The sequence below is a fragment of the Scleropages formosus genome, chromosome 19, assembly GCF_900964775.1.
Source record: "Scleropages formosus chromosome 19, fSclFor1.1, whole genome shotgun sequence".
NCBI lineage: Eukaryota > Metazoa > Chordata > Actinopteri > Osteoglossiformes > Osteoglossidae > Scleropages > Scleropages formosus.
In genome coordinates this window covers 4,517,147-4,536,458 of record NC_041824.1, presented here as the reverse complement: position 1 = coordinate 4,536,458, position 19,312 = coordinate 4,517,147, and the positions used below count along the sequence as shown (strand labels likewise).

General features: G+C 47.2%; 1 protein-coding gene across 2 annotated transcripts; it reads right to left on the bottom strand.

The window, feature by feature from the left end:
- Nucleotides 1-15: 15 nt before the first annotated feature.
- ppp4r1 (protein phosphatase 4, regulatory subunit 1) lies at nt 16-17,524 on the bottom strand. Of its 2 annotated transcripts, none has more exons than XM_029246167.1 (20): nt 17,246-17,524; nt 17,017-17,061; nt 16,322-16,406; nt 16,007-16,113; nt 12,547-12,689; nt 11,994-12,140; nt 10,521-10,628; nt 10,359-10,424; nt 9,845-10,003; nt 9,248-9,372; nt 8,030-8,607; nt 6,003-6,157; nt 5,829-5,915; nt 5,272-5,457; nt 4,518-4,679; nt 2,686-2,786; nt 2,458-2,578; nt 1,897-2,025; nt 1,294-1,435; nt 16-915 (listed from the first exon to the last, which is right to left on the bottom strand). In XM_029246167.1, the coding sequence occupies exons 1-20, from the start codon at nt 17,250-17,252 to the stop codon at nt 752-754; spliced, it is 2,817 nt and encodes a 938-aa protein (XP_029102000.1). In that variant the 5' UTR covers nt 17,253-17,524; the 3' UTR covers nt 16-751. The 2 variants fall into 2 exon arrangements, with proteins under 2 accessions (XP_029102000.1, XP_029101999.1); XM_029246166.1 differs by having other exon boundaries at nt 8,030-8,610; nt 17,246-17,523.
- Nucleotides 17,525-19,312: the final 1,788 nt, after the last annotated feature.

Below are 19,312 nucleotides of genomic sequence, written 5' to 3'. Positions count from 1 at the left end.
ACAGGGGGCACTGACAATGCTTGCATTTTCTTTTATTTTGGATAGGTAGAAGACAAACCATTATCACAATAAGACTATAGACCAAAATGAAAAGCAGCTAAAATATGTACAGGATGTGAGGTGGGGAGAGAATGGGGAGGGGAGGGGGGAGAAGGTGCAGAGTTTTATCTTGAAGATAAAATATTCAAGGGTGTTGACCAATGTCACTGGAGCTCTCCATTTAACAGTGTAGCGAGATCCCCTCGACAACGACGCATCCACAGCGAGAGCAGCGTCGTCTCCAGTGCAACAATGTGCTGCGCTGAATACGGAAAGACGGCAACTGAGAGCTTCTCCAGCCACCCGCTGCCTCCCGCGAACGACCGCCGAACCCTTTAATGCAGCATGATAGTCAATCGATGACTCAATATTTTTAAAAAAGTAGAAAAAAAAGGAAAGTATAAACGTTAGAGTTGTCCTGCTATGTGTTTCAGAAAAGCTCAGATACTGGCTTCAGCTACACGGAGTAAAGAGTTCATTCAGAGACTGAAGACGAGGTGCGAGCAGCCATCGTCCGGCCACCGCCGCCTCCCCCCCGCGAACCGGCTCTGCACATTCAAGTATTTTCCTCTTTTAAAAAGGAAGACGCTTTTAAGGCTTCTGTGGCAGAATGAAAGCACAAAAGACATCTTTTGCAAGAGAGGAAGGAAGAGTGAAGAAAGGTGAGGTCCACCCGTAAACTGCTGCTCTAGCTGGGCTGAGCGAGAGCTGCTCAATATGTGGAGGACGCTGTGCTCAGGGCGTCCTCGCTGATGCGCGTGCTGCCTGGGTGCACGCTAGCAAAGTACTTGACGTCCTTGTCCAGGTCAGTCTGCAGGGCCACCAGGGTCTGTTCCAGGGCTTCCTGGTGCGAGTTGCCGGAGTGCACGAAGTACTCTGAATTGGGAGAAATGTGGACAAATGCAGCAGGATGCAGGAGACACCATTCGACTCTTCTCCAAACACACACAAGGGCAACGCGCTTGAATTTAAAGTGGCCGTATGGCCAAGGACACATCAAGGCCAAGTGACTGGAATGTAGGAGAATCTGTGAATAAACCTTTAGTAAAAACTGGATGGTCACCGGGTGCTCACAACATCAATATAAGACGGGGGGGAATCTTTCCCCCACAATTCAGTTTGCTCCCTGGAAGTTACAAGATGCGATCAACTTCATGACCAAATCTTTAATTCTTTTAATCCTTTTGCTAGTGATAAACACTTTTTTAAATGAGAGAACTGAGCTGAGACAAACCAGGTCACATGGGGCCTCACCTCGCTCCAGCAGGCTCTGTCGCAGGGTCTTGGCCAAAAGCACACGGACGTTGGGCACTGGGTCAGATGCCAGCTGCAGCAGCGGGCCCAGCAGGTGCTTGGAGAACTGCTCCAGGGATAGGCAGTCGTCCTCAACCACCAGCTGAACACGACACGGTTTGGTTGGGGTCAGAGCAGGGGCACATTGACGAGTTTCCCCTCGCCTTCTTAAAATGTGCAACGCGTGCATTTTGCTGCTACTGCTGGGAAAACGAAGGGGACAGCCAGCAAGCCGAGCCATGAGGACCGAGGCTTTCTTTGGTGGCTAAGCCCAAATCCAGCAAGGTGAGAGTTACAGTGAAAGCTTAACACATATGCACCGGGGGAAAAGCACCAACACATGGCTTTGAGGATCTTTTAAAGTGCCCAAAAATGTACCGATGGAAGACATCACAAGAACCTTTCAATGATGGGTGAAATTCTGATTAAATCAGGTTGCTGGCAGCATAGACAGGAAGGAAGGAAGGGGTTGTCAAAATGAGACAGCAGGACAGAGTTTTGTTGGGAACAGCAAAGCAACCCACCAGCACAAGTCCAGGAAGTGATGAGCACACGCTGCCTTACCTGACAAACAAAGGCGAAGGCCTGGCGCCCAGACCACTTGGGGGAATGACAGAACTTATCCACCAGCTCCACCAGGAACTCTGTTACCAGAGCAGTGTTGGACGACAGCTTCCTGACCATCTCGCTCACCTTGGACACAGGCAGAGTGACAGTATTGAAGCACTAGCAGAACGAAGGAATGCTTTAAGGATGTAAACGTCACTCCAGGCTCACATGTGAACATCCAGCAATGCAGGATTTAACCTGAAGCCCCCCGACCTAGCAGAAAAATTAATGTATAACAAAATATATATATATTTTGTAAGTGTGTATGTGTATATTATATACACACACACACACACACACACACACACACTTACTCATTTAGCTGATGCTTTTCTCCAAAGCAACAAAATTAAGATTATGTACATATACATTTACCCATTTATACAGCTGAATAATTTTACTGGAGTAAAATATGGTAAGTATCTTACGCAAGGGTAAAACAGCTCTATCTGCTACACTACCAGCTGTCCATATAGTGGTCTAGTAATCAGACAGGTTGTTGTCATGGCAACGCACCAGTTTGTAAGAAATCCATCTAACGGAGGAGACCCTGTCGGTGCACAGGCTGAAGGCGAGGGGCCGCAAGTAGTCATACACATCCTGCGCGCTGTACAGCTCCAGCAGAAGGACCAGCTGCCTGCAACAGCCCCACATGAACTCATTTCCATAGGTAGCGGCACAAAGAGTAAATGGTGCATCAATAAAGAAAGATGGACAAGCGCGGGCTGGATCGAGGAAGCCTACTCTGCGAGCTCCGATCTGAAGCGCCAGTTGCGGCTGTTGTCTGTCACCAGGAACTCCTGGAGCTGGTACAGATACTTGCGACGGGTCTCCTGGTGCAGCAGCTGAGAACACGAGCAGAAGGAAAGGGTCGGCGAGGCCACTCGCATGAGGATTCGGTGCGGTGGCTCTCCTTGTCAAGAACGGGGCCAGTTTCACCCAGCACAGGAACTTTGCTTTTACCACATCTTGTGCAATCATTAAAACACTGTTCAAGTCCAAACCAGCCATTCAAGATATACAGGAAAAGATGTTATACCCCATGTGTATTTTTCAATGGCTGTACACAAGGACGCAGTCCGACCACCAACATGAAGCGACCCAGCATAGCCAAACAAACGCCTTCATGACCTGAGACCAAGAAGCTTAACTTACTTCTCCAACCCACCCACCCACCAAACCAAACTAATCCCACCAGAAAACCAAACCAACAAAACCTAACCCACCAACAGAAAAAAAAACCATCAAACCATACTCACTAACAAAATCAAACCAACAAACAAAGCCAAAGCTAGCAACAAAAACCAAACCAATCCTAACCCAACAAAAAAACAGGCACCAAACCAACCCACTCTCAAAAACCAACTATTAGACCAAGCTGAAGGGGGGGGGGAAAAAAAAAAAAAAAAAATTTCAGTGTGAGCAAGTTTTTTTTTTTTTTTTTTTTAAATTATGTCCCTTCTTATTCATCCAAAACTGAACCCAGATGATGAAAAGCTAATTTCAGAGCACGTAAGCCCCAGCATTTCTATTGATTGCGAGGGAGGGTGAAGGTCAAAGGGCGCAGGTCAAAGGGCACGTTACACTGTGGAGGAAAGTCGGTGTTGCAGTTGCACTGGAGTGGGGTGTCACTTTACAGTTCAGCTGTGCTCAGAACTAGTTTTTCCGCTTTAGCGCAAAGCCTACCAACTTCCTACAGTTCTGCCCGGACGGGGTAGTGGCACAAGTGTACCGCCCACTGGTGTTATTAGCAAACAGTTTGGTTCTCAGCCGACGCCTTGCATGACATCAGCGAGATTCCTTCTCCAGCCATGAAAGTGTAGCACAGACCTCAGGTGCAGAGGCCAGAGGTGGGAGTGCCGCTGACCATTTTCCGCCCCGTGTTCTCACACGTCCCAACAGTGTTGTGCAGTCATGGTGTTTGTGAACTCAGAGTAAGCGACATAGAATTCGAAATGACAGCAAACATTTGTGCTGCGAGTCCTGCCTCCAGCCCAGTTAGCATATGCGCTTGGTAGCAGGAATCCAAGAGCCGCAGGTGTAAGAGAATAGGAGAAACTCCCCGTGTCCCTTCTCTCTGCAGTTTCCAAATGACAGCCCGCAGCTGCTAATGCGCACAATCTCTTTTTCCCTGCCTGCTCAAAATTTTGTCTTGTTCTTCCAGGACAAAGTGAATTCCATCACCAGCAGGTTCTTGCCACCCACCTGCCCCAATCATGCCAAGTCTCCAGGCAAAGCCTCTTACTCTACATTTCAACCCCTTTGAGAAGGTGCATCTACAACCTCTTGCTCTCACGAAGAGCCACTAGCTGCTCCCTCGATACCATCACCTAAGCGTAAAAGGCTGGCCTGCAATCCATTTTCATTTTCCCATAAGACGGAAAAATCTTCCAGATACAAGATTTTCAAGATATAAGTGTAAAGGCTGCTCAGTTTAGTCCATGTTCAATCCCTAGAATTTATGCTGTATTAACTTTAAAACCTGTGATAACATTTCTTTCCTGTTATGATTCAAACAAAAATTAAAGATTTTAAATAGTGATTCTATAAAGAGAAAGAACAAGGTGACAAGTTACCTTTAGGAAGTCGTAGAGATGCTTGAGGACCCCGATGCGCACCTCATCCAGGTCCTTGAGGAAACTGTTGAAGATGGGCACAAGATCTGCAGCAGTTAGCTGGTCTCCAAGAATGAGAGCCAGTTCATGGATAGAGAAGGCCAGGGTCCGACGCACCTTCCACTGCAGGTGCAAAGAATAGGGAAAGTTGCAAGTTAGCAGGCAGAAAAGCTGGAACCTGTCCACAGACCACAAAGCCTTATACTACTAAAGGATTCTAGGATTGTACGCAAGTTGGGAATTCAAGAACTCGGCAAATGTGCTCGTAAAGGCCGTGGAATGCACGGGACGCTTGGAATAACCAAGAAGCAGCGTCAAGTTACACGTGCAACTTCATGAAAGCAATCCAGAAGCAGTGCAGGTTACTCTTGGGAAAGGGCATCGGAAAGGAGAAACCAGATGATGTCGGCCTTGGGGGACTGGAAGTGTAGCCTCCTCCCACCCCAAGCACTAGGGAACCAACACAAAGGGCTCTACAGACAAGAAACTAATAAAAAAGCAGCTGTATTACCCAGTCTATGTGCTCTTTGTGAATAATCACCTGCACAGTTGAGAACCAGCTGCCGAGGAAATGGACAAAGAATGAGACAGCGTAGTCCACACCTGGCATCTGAACCCTATGCGGGGGGGAGCAGCCGTGCCTGCTCCGGCTCCGCCACGTAGATGTGTTGCGAGGGGACTGGTAGCTAAGGAGAACTTGCATGAAAAGCGGCACCTGCATATCCGAGGCCAGTGTTTCGTAGGTGTCGCGAAGGCAGTGCCAGTTCTGGCGGCCCAGCGTCAGGGCTACGCCAGGCAGGCTGTAGGCACAGTGTTTAGCGATCTCCATGTCCACAGTCTGGGCACGGGACGGGTCAGTCATGGAGAGGTACTGGTCAAGCAGAGCCTGGGGTACAACGTCCTGGAGGGTGAAAGTGAGTTACCCGCTCAGAGCACGTTCCACATGTGTAACTATGACCTGATATACAAAGATACTGTACGCACTGGCTTATCCACACACAGAGTTGGGATTAGAATTCTAACATTTAAAATTCATTAGAAATTAAAAATACACCATCTCCGTAAGTTGCTGTTCGATCACAAATGGCAACCAACATTCCACAAACATGTAACTTTTGTCTTAACTGTAACAGTGTTTAGCAAGCATTTCAAAAAACCGGAAACAATTTCCACAGGAAGAAAATATTTCAGCAATAAGGCGGAGCGATGCATTTCGCAGAATCTCATTACAGACGACAAAACCTTGACTGCTGCCACCGGATACATACTCACCTGTTGTTTGGACTTCTCCTCTGGGCTCAGGTTGTTATCGCCAAGATCAGAGTCTTCGTCCTGCCTGTGCCGCACCGATTCACAGTTCTGATGGCACAAGCAGAGAAAGAACAAAAATGAAGTCTACAGATGTACAGGAGTTGGAAAAGAAAAACTAAGGAAGTAGGGGGTCACCTGAGTGTCAGAAGAGTCGCCAATTAGGGGTTGGTTGTGGACTGCAAAGCAATTGCTCTGTCCTCTCTCAGCATCCTGGAGCTCCAAAGCGCTACCCGGCACGTGGCAATCCAGTTCTGTGGCCCGGAGGGCAGCGGTCAACACATCCACTTGGGCTGGACCAAGAAAGTGTTGGGGCAGTGACATGTTACACACATTCACATTGATAAAGTCCAAGAGTGTCCAAACATCTCAGCCTAGAAGAGGAAGGATTGGGTGTCACAACCCAATCACCAGCCAGGTGATGTTCAGGGTGGCGGGGTAACAGGCAGCCTAGCTCACTCCAACTTGCATGTTGGATCTCCAGAGGGTCATTTTTTCCAATCACACATCCAGCTGGTATTCGTCTCCCTTCCTTGTCATGAAGTATGTCATCAACAATACATATATTCGCAGAAGTATGTAGTCATCTGGCTCTGCTCCAGTCGTCTTAGTTGCAACTTTGAGTGTTTTCAGGATGGAGCACTATGAGTAGTTTGTGAAGTATACAGTGCAGTACAGTACAGTATAGTACAATACACACACACACACACACACATTTTCAGAACCGCTTGTCCCTTACGGGGTCACGGGGAACCGGAGCCTACCCGGCAACACAGGGCGTAAGGCCGGAGGGGGAAGGGGACACACCCAGGACGGGACGCCAGTCCGTCACAAGGCACCCCAAGCGGGACTCGAACCCCAGACCCACCGGAGAGTAGGACTGCGGTCCAACCCACTGCGCCACCGCACCCCTAGTACAATACAATTTACCATTTTAATATTCATCCCAACTGGGATGTACTGGGTGATGAACCAGGATGTGAAGCATAAGGTTTGTTGCATTACTGGTGCTGCTCCTGTCCCATGTTTCCCCATTGTTTCCATTAAAAAAAAAAAAAAAAAATTCAGGCACCCATATTTACTGTCACTTTACTGACTTCCCACAGGAGCCATTCTGCCTTGTTTAATACAAGGACAGGATTTACACAGACTATTTGTCAGCACCCTACTTGTTTCAGGGTAAATTATAGATCTGCTTTAAATTTAAAAAAAAAAAAAAAAGTGGATCAGGAAGAACAGTCCTAGTCAGGAGATAAGGACCAAATCCAAACAAATGTTTTAAAAGACATTCATTCACATTGAAGAATATGGACTCAGCTCAGTATCTTGTCAGGGAGAAAAAAATACTTACCAATATTCCAAAGAGAAAAATCACAATATTAAACTTTTATGATTACGGAGCAACCAGTAACAGCAATAAATACCGACACACTAACACACTAAGGCCCATGTTCCTCCCTATCAGGCGTACACAAAGTGCAGCTGCCACACAATTGAAGATGTGAGTAAACTGATCAGACACCACTTTACAACAGTCTTAATGAATTTGCTCAAAGGATCAGGGAATAAGATGCACAACACAGTAAGTTTCCCTTGGTATTACCTACTGGTCAATGAATCACATTAAATTAGTAAGAAATCTGGTAAATTGGTAAAAGGCAGCTGACAGCATAGTGGTTAGAGCTGTTGGCTTTGGACCCAAAAGGTTGCAGGTTTGGTCCCCTTCTCCGGGTGTAGTACCCTTGTGCAAGCTACTTACCCTAAACTGCGCTAGTAAAATTATCCATCTGTATAAATGGGTAAACAACTGTAAATAGCTTAACATTGTAAGTCACTTTAGAAAAAAGCGTTATATAAATGAATAAATGTAAAAGCTCATTAATCGTGCCAGTTAGAAACATCCATCTAACTTTGAGCGTTTGGTTAAAAACATCTGAACTAACACAAAGAACAGTGTCACGTAGCAAGTGGGTCTCTGTTTCACTGCAATGCTGGTAATATGAAGGCGGAGGCTAGAAGCTCATGGCTCCAAGTGTCTTTCCACATGAGTCAATAATCCTGAGAGCAGCATGCAGGACAGGTGTCCCATAACACTGACACACTCCTTTCCACATGGCTTTTCAGCAAAGTCGAGTAAAGGCGGAATGTCAGCAAAAACAGTTTACCTTTCACGTCGGGGTCATCAATATGGGGCTCCAGGTTCTCAATCAGCTCCTCGAGCTCCTTTCTGCCGAGCACAGGGGCCGCACTGGAACCCGGAGACCCGCTGCAGTGCTCTGCGGGGGCCTTGTCCCCCTGCAGCTCAACATCCAGATCAATGGCAGGTATGGGAGTCCTCCAGTAGTGGAAGGAGTTGTACAGCTCCTGTTCAAGAACAGTGCCCTCCTGGGGGGCGCAGCGTAGTAGCGGGGGTAAGACCTGCTCTTCAAAAGGACCTGCATCCGGCACTTCTGCCACAGCAGCTGCTGATGTAGAGCAACAGTGGTCCCCAGGGTTCCTGCTAGACTCAGAGGCAGCCTCTGAGTCACAGGAGACATCTGAAGTCAGGGCCTCAGCCACCTGCTCCCCGCCACCCTCCACCCCCAAATCCACGCTGCCCTCTTCCTCCTCCTGCCGCTGCTCCGGAGCCCTGGAACACGAATCCTGAAGAAGCAGCTCCTCGCAGCTTGACGAGGCGCTCTTAGCAGCGTCGTTGACCGCAGCCTCTGGCGCCGCCGTCTCTGTGCACAGTTGAGCCTCCTTCCTGCTGTCGGTGCACAAAATCACTCAACAAACATTGACACCTATTTGTTTAGTCGAAACTTCTCCAAAGCAACTTAGATCTTTAAGCTTCTTTACAATTATTTACCCATTTATGAAGCTGGGTAATTTTACTGGAACAATTTAGGGTAAGTACCTTACTCAGGGGTACTACAGCTGGAGGTGAGATTTGAACCTGCGACCTTTAGGTGCAAAGGGAGCAGTTCTAATTACTATGCTACCAGCTGTCCTACACAATACAAAGAAGACACTGTGCCATGACAATACAGGAGGCCAGACTGCACACCTTCCTCCAGTTACGTGGAACCTTCAAAACCTGCAATTTAAATATTTGTTGAAGACTTCAAGAGACCGCACGCTCCACAGAAGAGGCTGAATGAAGAGGTACGCCCTGGGAGAACGTGCAAGGGCTTTCCGAAACCTAAACGCTGAAACGATCTTGATGGATCTTATCATGGTGACAAGTCAAACGTTCCCACTTTGGGACACAACAGAAGGATGAATAATGAATCCAAGAAAACACCTGGGTTTAACAAGCAATTTTGCCTTTGGGTGGCCGATAAGCAACGGGAGAAGCCCTTATCGTAGGCGAGTTGTGCAACGGGACCTGGGACAGCAATTACCTGCTGGGGCGGTAAGGGCACCTGTAGTCTTCCACCTGCTCCTCCCTGAAGCACTGGCCCACGTTGGAGGGGCTTGCAAATGTGGAGATGAACTGGCCCAGGGACTGGAAGGCTGCCTGGCGCACCTGCCGGGAGGGAGGGGGAGAACGGAAGTTGTCATCCAGGCTGGACAATATCTTCAGTGGCCTAGTTAACTAAACACAAAGCAAAATGTTTTCCCAGCTAGAAGATTAGAACAAAAATCTTACCAAATCCCTGACATAAGTTTGTAAATAAAGAAAATAGCGTAACTAAAACCTGCCAGGAAGTAGGAAACCACAGGTTACATTTACATTAATTCTTTTGAATGCAGTGCATTAGATCACATTTACATATATACTATTACAATTATTCACCAATGTATTCAGCTGGGTAATTTTTACTGGAGCAATTTAGGTTAAGTAACTTGCTCAGGGGTACTACACCTAAAGGTGGGATTCAAACCTGCAACCTTTGGGTCCAAAAGCAGCAGCTCTAACCACTACGCTACCAACTGTTGTCATTATACCGGTTACAGTGTAGGTTTTACTACGGTAAACCTTGCAGGGCAGCGCTTACCCAGCGGGAGGGGTCACTGATGAGGCTGATGAAGAGGGAGGACAGCTTGGTCCGGCGCACCTCCTGGGAGGTGGCGGAGGACACGGTCATGAAGCACTCGGCACAGGCCTTGCGCACGCCCCACACATTGTCGGAGCAAAGCTGAAAGAAGCGCGGCAGCTGGGCAACAAGAGCACAGCACACAATCAGGGCAGGAAACTCGTTTCCGCTTTCCTTCCTGACCCCCCCCAACCACAGGAATAGGACGGGTGGGGTCTCCACTTCCCCGGTTAAGTCGTTCCCACATAGCGGAGATCTTGTGATATTTAAACCCTTTTTGGCAGCGAACAAAAAAGACTGCAGAATTGTTTCTATCGATTTTGGGTGTACAATTTCACTGCGAGAGGATTTCATTGTCTGTTATCTGCATCACCCTTTGACCTTGACACCCTGAACATCCTGTTGGGAATACAGTGGTGGGGGGGGGGGTGGGGAGTTGGGGTTTGTACCATAGATTTGGACACCATCTACATACCAGGAGCTCCTCTGTTGCCTCCCCACCAACCACACTGCACATGTCCCCAAAATTGGCTGCGCAGACCTGCCGGGGCGGGGGAAGATAAAGAAAAGCACCGACGGCATGAAACGAGGACATTCTGCATTTCGCATGGCGAAAAGGTGCAAGAGCTATAACCACCTTGCGCACGTGGAACATCCTGCAGTCGCAGCACATCTCGCAGAAGCGTGGGAGAAAGAGGCGCTCTGTGATGTCCTTCCCCACCATCGGGGCCATCTTGCAGATTATCTAAACCGAGACAGGATGGATCGGGGGCACGGGATCGGGGATCAAACCAAAAAAGGCATTGAAATTGTTTAAAAAGCAAAACGGAACAGTGCTCACAGGAGACAGTGCGGAAGCCGCTTTCGGACACCGTTTCACCTCCAAATTGAGCTACGCCTGCAACATAGTTCCCAATTTGGGTCCCTCTGCATATGCTTCCCTGACCCACATCCTTCCCAACACTGGCAATAGCAAAACATACATCGACAGTGTAACAGTAACTCAGGTAGCAGGAGTTGTTGAAAATTAGATGTAAACATGGGTGGTACAGCGAGTCTGAACCGCTTGTCCCATAGGGGGTCGTGGGGAACCGGAGCCTACCCGGCAACACAGGGCGTAAGGCCGGAGGGGGAGGGGACACACCCAGGACGGGACGCCAGTCTGCCGCAAGGCACCCCAAGCGGGACTCGAACCCCAGACCCACCACAGAGCAGGATCGGGTCCAACCCACTGCGCCACCGCGCCACCACGCCCCCCACAAGTAGCGAGTAGCGCTGCTGTTTCACAGCAGCTGGGTGGTGAGAGAGGGTGTAGGTTCGATCCCCGCTTAGCCTGTGTGGAGTTTACATGTTCTCCCTGCGTCTGCATGGGTTTCTTCTATGTACTCTGGTTTCCTCCCACAGTCCAAAGATACAGTGTTTGCTTTCAGAGTGACAGAGTGTGTGTGTGTTCCACTGATGTATGGATGAGTGACCCAGTGTAAATAGTGTATCTAGCAGTGTAAGTCACCAGGGTGAATAAGGTGTGTGGGCTAGTGACACTACATAAAGTCCATTGAAAGTTGCTTTGGACAAAAGCATCTACCAAATAAATAAATGTTTCTATTGTACTCAGCGAGATCAGTGGGCAGTGCTGAGGGTCCCCCAAATGACATGCTCTATAGAGGTTTGGTGGTTTGCTTCCATTATGGTCAGCTGCTCCGCTCCTGAATGCCACAAAGTGCTCGGCACAGAACTGCTGGCATTTTATGCCTCATCCCCCCCCCCCCACAGTACTCGACACGTTACGGCACTCGGAGAACAGTGCCTGCGATCACATCACTGTTTGAATGTCAGCAGAGTTTTAGTGACTTTTATGTACATCATAGGTCTTTGACACCCCCCCCCCCATAGGAAATGTGTAATAATCCCTATAATCACAGTAATATGACCAGAGTGTAACAATGGCCCACCTAAGAGGGTCATTTCATAGAAGTGGGAGAGGGAAAAGCCCCACAACAGCGCTGTCCTCTTAGGTGTGACAAACACAGTAAGAGCACTCCGTTGTCCATGTTACACCACCCAAGACACAGAGAGACTGCGAAACCCGTGCACAGAGAGTACGACTCACAGCCATGGCCTCTGTCTTTACGTCGTCATTGCTATCGGGTGCCGTCAGGTCCACCAGGACGGGGCAGATCTGGCTCTCTACGTCAGCCCTCTCGATGAGGTCCTGCTCCAGCAGCACGAGTAGCGCGGCTTGACTCGTCTTGCGCACCTATGGTGGAGGCACACGCAGGGCCGCGCATCAACACATCGGCCGGGCGTGACGCTCGCTCTCCGAGAACGAAAGGAACATCTCAGGTGGACCCAGCGCTGAACGCTCACAAGTACAGCATCCCCTCTGTACTTTTTTTTGGAAAAAAATATATTTTCTTTGCTGCCCCTACATTTGCATTTATTATTTTTTAATTGTTCCAAGGTGAGTTACAGCATTAGGAGCTTTGCAGCAGAGTCATGCACCCATCTGAGCACCCCAGCAAAGGAGCGCACTCACCACTAGCGACTTGGTCACCGGTTCACCTGAAATGCACGTCTTTCTGCGCTGCTGCAGTCAAAGATATTTTCTTTTAAAAACACTTGTTTTTGGTATTTTCTGCGGGGGGGACAGGGAATCATCATACCTGGTTGTTCTGGTCAGCAAGGTATCTCACTACTATTGGGAGAAGATACTTTGAGAAAGCGGATGGAACGGAAGGCCTGTGCTCTTGACAGAAAATGGCGATGTGAGGAATTTGTTCCATTAATTCAGCCCGAACGGTAGGTTCTGGAAGAGGGAAAGAACAGAGTGAATAAATAAAAGCACAAACAAAATAAAACCCAGTTTCACAATTTCTTCACAGGAACACTTCAGCATTGCATCCGGAACAAGCCGCTGACTTGGACGCCCTTGAGAAAGAAGGTGTTCACACGACGCTCTACACGACACGTGTAGTTCAGCGACTTTAGATCACATCAACGGTGAGCGAATCGGCTTCTGAGGAGCAAACGGCCCACAATTGAACGACTCAGCGAGAAAACAGATATTGAGCACTAACCACACACGAGTAGCAGGAAGGAACTAAATGGACCAGATTAGAATACAATACTTTTACACCAATTAGTAATGGTGGGCTGTCAAGTTTCTTTTTGCGGTAACGGTGATAAAGATCAACCATCAGCCCAATGGTCAGATGTGATCTCAAGGGTTTTTTTACGCTGCCGAGATAAACACTGGGATCCCGGCTGTGTCGACGTCGGCTGCACGGCAACACGACCTGCTGAAACGAACAAAATGTGTTCCGTTACAAGTTGGCGTCCCGGGATACATTTTAAGCTCCATAACACACAAGGAGCAAGACCAAGTCACCAGTGCAGGGCCAGGAAGTAGAACATCAACAGGGCGGTTCACTCACTCACTCACGGTCGTCACTATCGTCAGCATTCTTCCCGAGTGATTCACATGTCAACAACCGAGAAGAGGGAATGCGATTCTAAAAGGAGTTTGATCATTTATTGCACATGTATCAATTGCATTCTGTTCATTGTTATATACCCGTTAGAGCTCATGTTCAGCACTCCAGGGGTTAGAGTATTAACCTTTATTAAACCTACTCACAATTGGGTTTGAGGTTAATCCATTAATTTTCTGCAAATTTATCCTAGATTTTTTTTTTTCCCTCCCATAGTTTGGTCTCATTTAAAAAAAAAAAAAATCTTTAGTGACGGGGCAAAAATTGTATCATTTTGTTAAACACAATAACAATTTTAATCAGTGGACAAATTACTCCCACTCATCATGAAGAAGAATGTACAGTATTCAGCTCAGCACTAGTTTCAAAATGAGAAAAAAAAAAAAACAGCTCCTTACATACAGCCACAGCTAAACCTTTCACAAGTCTACATGAATATAATTACTCTGCTACATTAAGTTTAATTTAGTAGGGTTACAGCTGCTGCCTTTGAACCCAAAAGTCGGAGGTTCAAATCTCACTTCCTGCTGTAGTACCCTTGAGCAAGGTACTTACCCTAAATTGCTCCAGTAAAATTTATCAGCTGTACAAATGAGTAAGTCAGTAAGCAGATTAAGGTACGTAAATATGATTTAAAGCACTGTGTTCAAGCACTGCTCTGTATTATTATGATGAGAATCGCAGCACTTCTTACAGGCAACAGCATCAACGGAGAGGTAAACGACAGATGGGAAAACAAATTCGTAGGCTGCCCCCACCCCCCCCACGGATACAGAGGATCTCACAGGAGAACTGCTGCTCCCCCAGAGCAGAGGTCTCTACAAGACCCTGAAGTGACGAGGAAACGGCGAGTGTGCGCTGGCACATCGGCACACGCTCAGCGCCTCGTTCTCGAACCGCCCGCAGACCACGAGCGCGGCTTTCCCTCCACGTGGGTGACTTGGACAAGCAAGCACACGTTCGCAAGTTTCGGCAAAAGAAAGAGTCCGAAGCAGCTGCTCGAAGGCGAGATGTTTGCGCACGCCAGGTTCTCGCCCTGAACCGCAGTAAACACAGGAAGCGCGAGTGTCTGCGCGCCACAATCAGAACCGTTTTCCCCCACTGTCTCCATTAGATTATTTCTCAGCGCCAACTCAAAGACGAGCCCTTCGAACGACGGTGGAAAAACGTTTCAAAGATCTGAAGTTTGTCCCAATGTAGAAAGTGGAAGTTGCCTTGGCTGCAATGTAAACAATAAACTCTAAATAGGTTCTGTAGATAATGTACAACTCTGGGTTCCCAAAGAACTTGATCAATCTAGACATTTATGGGCACATTGACTGAGATACAACACATCCTGTTCAGTGATACAGGAGGAAAAAACTGCAGTTATCCAGAATGCGGTGCTATTCAGTATCCTGTATGTGATGAGAAATAAAAATGATAAAAATCCTAAGTATTGTGATATTAACTTTAAGTGAAATTTTCAGTGGGAAAGTGAATTCACCGAATTAATTGTTCAGTTTGTGGAGTTACTGAAGGCAGTATTAACAGTGGGGGGGGGCATCTGCGGCATCTTTTATGCTTTTCTGGGACTAATGCTTACTCTTCTTGGAATTATAACGAAGCAGTAATATTTTGCAGCCGCACGTAACTGCCTCTTTTTACCATCTACCCTAATCTGCAGTCCTTACTTTTTTTTTTGGACAAAAAAAAAATAGCCATTTAAGAAGTGAGAGAAATGCGGCAAAAACTAAACATTGTTACAATTTTTTCCCCCTCCATTTTTCAAATAAAAGGTTCCAACAACACACTCCTTCCATCAAACACAGCTATAAATGTTATAAAAGCTATTAAAAAAACAAGTAGACAAATAAGTTGTACGCATAGATTTAGAGGTAGCAGTGAGATCCAATTAACATTGGGGGGGGTTTATATGACATTTATATTTATTAACTCAGGCTTTCCTCCAAAGTTATACTATATCACAATTATTTACCCATCGATACAGCTGGGTAATTTTTACTGGAGCAATTTACAGCAAGTACTTTGCTCAAAGCTATGTAGAGCTGAAGGTGGGATTTGAACCTATGACCTTTGGGTCCAAAGGCAGTAGCTCCAACCACTACACTACCAGCTGGTACTAGAGGAGAAACACTGATCTACCGTCATGAAAAGGAGAGTAAAAATGTAACACATACATTGCTTGAGCAAAACTTCACAGAGGCAAGTCATACACAGCTCAGGATTTAATAAAGGAGCAGAAAGAGCAGTTTTATTTGTATTATATAATAAACAGTAACCATATCACATTTATTCATTTATCTGCACCTTCCCCCAAAGTGACTTACAATGATAAGCAACTTATTTACTCATTTATAGAGCTGGGTAATTTTACCAGAATAATTTGGGGTAAGCACCTTGCTCACGGGTACTACGGCGGGGGGAAGAATCCGAACCCGCAACCTTCGGGCCCAAAGGCAGCAGCTCTAACCACAGCTGTCCCCACAGGGAGACTCGCGTGACCAACGACAATCTCCGCTCATCTGTAATTACCAGCAGCAGGTTCCGAACAGCAGGTGCGCGTTTCCCTCGTAACGACCGAGTCGAACGAAGAGGCCGTTTTTACCGCGGCGAGGGCGAGCTCCCTTACCGGAGTCGTCGGCCAGCCTGCTCACTCTCTCGAGGACGGCGAAGCAGTCTCCCTCATCCTCGCTGACGGCCTTCAACGTGTCCAGCAAACTTCGGGCCACCATTTGTCTGCAGGTCAAACACACAAGTTAACAGTACACACACACACACACACACACACACACCAGCTCTCCCAAGTTATAATACACTCAACTTGCAATCATACATTATCGTGTGTGTGTGTGTGTGAGAGAGAGAGAGACATGATGATGATGATGATGATGATGATGATTCAGGAGCCGTGTGTGCTGCTCCAGGAGAAGAGGAACCACCGCACCTGTTGAAGACGTTCTCACTCGCAGCGTATTTGTCCAACCTGGCGAGGGGCGACAGCAGCTCGTCCTGCGACACCAAGTCCAGCGCTGCAGGGAGTGAGTGACGACAGCACGGTCACACACTCGGTGTGTGTGTGTGTTGCAGTGATGCACAGACACAGAGGACAACAGACGCAAGGAAGGAACACTGCGTGTGTGTGTGGACCGCGTGGCTGCCTGCGCGCGCACAGACAGACACGAAAACAGTGAACAGCTTTAAAAGAAGTGAGGACAGAAAGACGCTCTGTGTGTGTGTGTGTTTACATTGACTGACCCTCCTCGACAGAACTCCGAATCACACACCCCACCACCCCACAGCCCCTCCCACCACCACCGGGTAACTAGTTAACACGACTAGCGAGCGCCAGTCACAGCACGAGCCGCCGGGGGGGACACTGACACGGAGCGGCGCGAGGCGCACTTCCGCCGCAGCGGCAGCCGCCTGAGGCCCGCGCCGGGACCGGCCGCGAGCTCCCCGCGCGCATCTCCCCTTTTCACACACAAACACAGAGAGACTGAGAGAAGGAAGCAAGAAGAGGAGAGGAGAGGAGCAGGAGGAGGAGGACAGGGCGAGAAGAAAGAACCCGGACAGCGGAGCAGAAAGGAAAAAAAGGGGGGAAATTAAAGGCACAACAACAGCAAGCAGCAGCAAACTTACATCCGTCTGTGTCCTCCTGCGAGTCTTCTTGGAGCAAAGACAAATCTGCAAATTAAAAAAAAAAAAAAAAAAACCGAAAACAGTCTTGAGGTGCTGCTATGCCTACGGCGACGCCCAGAACTTTACAAGCGCGCGCTGGGTGTGTGTTTTAAAATAAAATAAAAAAAAGACACCAGTTAAAAGGGGACCCGCGAGAGGGGGACTTAAAAGCGCCGATCGCCGTACGTACCCGCCATGTTGTCCCGGTGCTACATTTAAAGCGCTCCGAGGGCTCGTGCCACGACGGGGTGGGACCGAGGAGAGCGAGGCTGCGCGCGCGAGAGGGGCGGCGGCGGCGGCCGAGCTCTCGGCCCAAAGCACAGCGCCATCTGCTGCCTGGCGATGATACTGCGGCCCAGCGGGGAAGCGCTCACCCCTCAATTTTGATTAATACTAGAACACTAATACAGAACAACCGCACCTTGCCGGGGCGAAATAAGTAAGTAAATAGACACCTACAGAAATCACTCCAATATTCATCCATTTAGCAGACAATTTTCTCTAAAGCTACTTACAATGTTAAGGTTACAATTATTTACCCCTTAAGTTTATACAGCTGGGTAATTTCACTGGAGAAATTGAGGGTAACTACTTTGCTCAAGGGTATTACAGCCAGAGGTGAGGCTTGAACCTGCAACCTTTGGGTCCAAAGGTAGTTGTTTTAACCACTGTGCTACAGACTGTCCTCTAAAATAGAGTGACATGAGGACCCAGAGTAGGAAATGGGGAATTTGGAAGGCCAGACAGAGGGCATGAGATGACTTCTACTCCTTCTGCCCCAACACTGACTCTGTTCACATGCAAATATTTGAATCAAACCTGTAGAGTCACTGATAAATGGAGCTGTGATGCAGATTGAAGTTAGTTGTCATGCAACTTGTTTATTTAGCTGATGCTTTTCTTCAAAGCAACTTATAATGTTAAGATACTTACAACTATTTATCCATTTATATAGCTGGGTAATATTTTTTCTTTAACCCAAGCAATTGTCCCCAATGACCATGAATGGAAACCTAAATATTACAGTAATTTACCACCTAAACTACATTCTTATTATTACACTCCTCAATATGTACTGTTTAAATTCCGTTTCAGTTCTTTAAGAAAAACAGAAAAGATCTTCTGAAAAGAAAAAGAAAACATTTTTTTACTAGCAAATTTGACCCTGTGTATATATCTGCTTAAGCTATTTATTAAATCAATAACATACAGTACTGTGCAAAAGTTTTAGGCACTTGGGGAAAAAGCAGTAAAGTGAGAATGCTTCCAAAAATAATGCTCTTAATTAATAAACTTCCTAAAAAGCTTAGTAACCATCCATCGTCAATAACCGCTTGTCCCGAGCGGGGTTGTGGTGGGCTTGGCCGGGTCCTCCTCTCTGGTGGGTCTGGGGTTCGAGTCTTCCTGGGAGTGTCTTGCGATGGACTGGCGCCCCGTCCTGGGTGTGTCCCCTCCCCCCTCCAGCTTTGCGCCCTGCGTTGCCAGGTTAGGCTTCAGTTTGCCGTGACCCTACTTGGGATAAGTGGTTTCAGACTCTGTCTGTGCGCGCGTGTGTACTTTCTTTCTTTAACAACATACAAAACCCTTACTGTAATACTGTAACTTGGAAATCTAAAATATGCTCTTTCCTATTGACACTAATGCAGATGACATTAATCATCTAAAACAAGTATTTTGTGAAACATCTAAGTGCCCAAGACTTTTGCACAGTACTATATGCCTGTTTCTCTATGCTTCTATCAAAATGTAAGAATCCAAGTAGTATATATTCAGAAAAAAAAAGAAAAATCCTTGCATAGTTTATCAATAATTATTAATTATAACTGAGAGACATCACTCCATTGCACAGTCTCCAGGTGCATTGTACAAAAAAAATCAATTTACATCTATCCCATCCTTGAATTTTTTTCAGAAAATGCTTTACAGGGTACAATTTGTGTATAATCTTAAAACAGATTTCCTTAACCTTGTTTGTTAAAGTCTTTGTGAGCTGGCAGCCCAACCAAGGAGGCTCTCTTTTGGATGTATGGCACATAGAGTGGTACATTGTTTTCTCTATTTAAAATGTGCAGGGCTTCAAGAATTTCAGTGACTTGGTAATTTGCATAAGCGAACTGGAAGTGATTCAAAACAAATGAACGCTGTAAACTTCAAAAGGTGAAAACCCAGTGACGGCACCAGGCTCAACACAGTAAAAAGTCCCCAAAGCGACCCCATGCAACAGCAGAGCACGGTAACAGTGCAGCACACGCAGCCC

Excerpts from the sequence above, each read along its gene's own strand:
- ppp4r1 (XM_029246166.1), bottom strand. Across the intron at positions 16,114-16,321 it reads AGTGAGAACGTCTTCAACAG|ACAAATGGTGGCCCGAAGTT; the intron begins GTGCGGTGGTTC and ends TTTGACCTGCAG. Across the intron at positions 12,141-12,546 it reads TTGCTGACCAGAACAACCAG|GTGCGCAAGACGAGTCAAGC; the intron begins GTATGATGATTC and ends CCTCCACCATAG.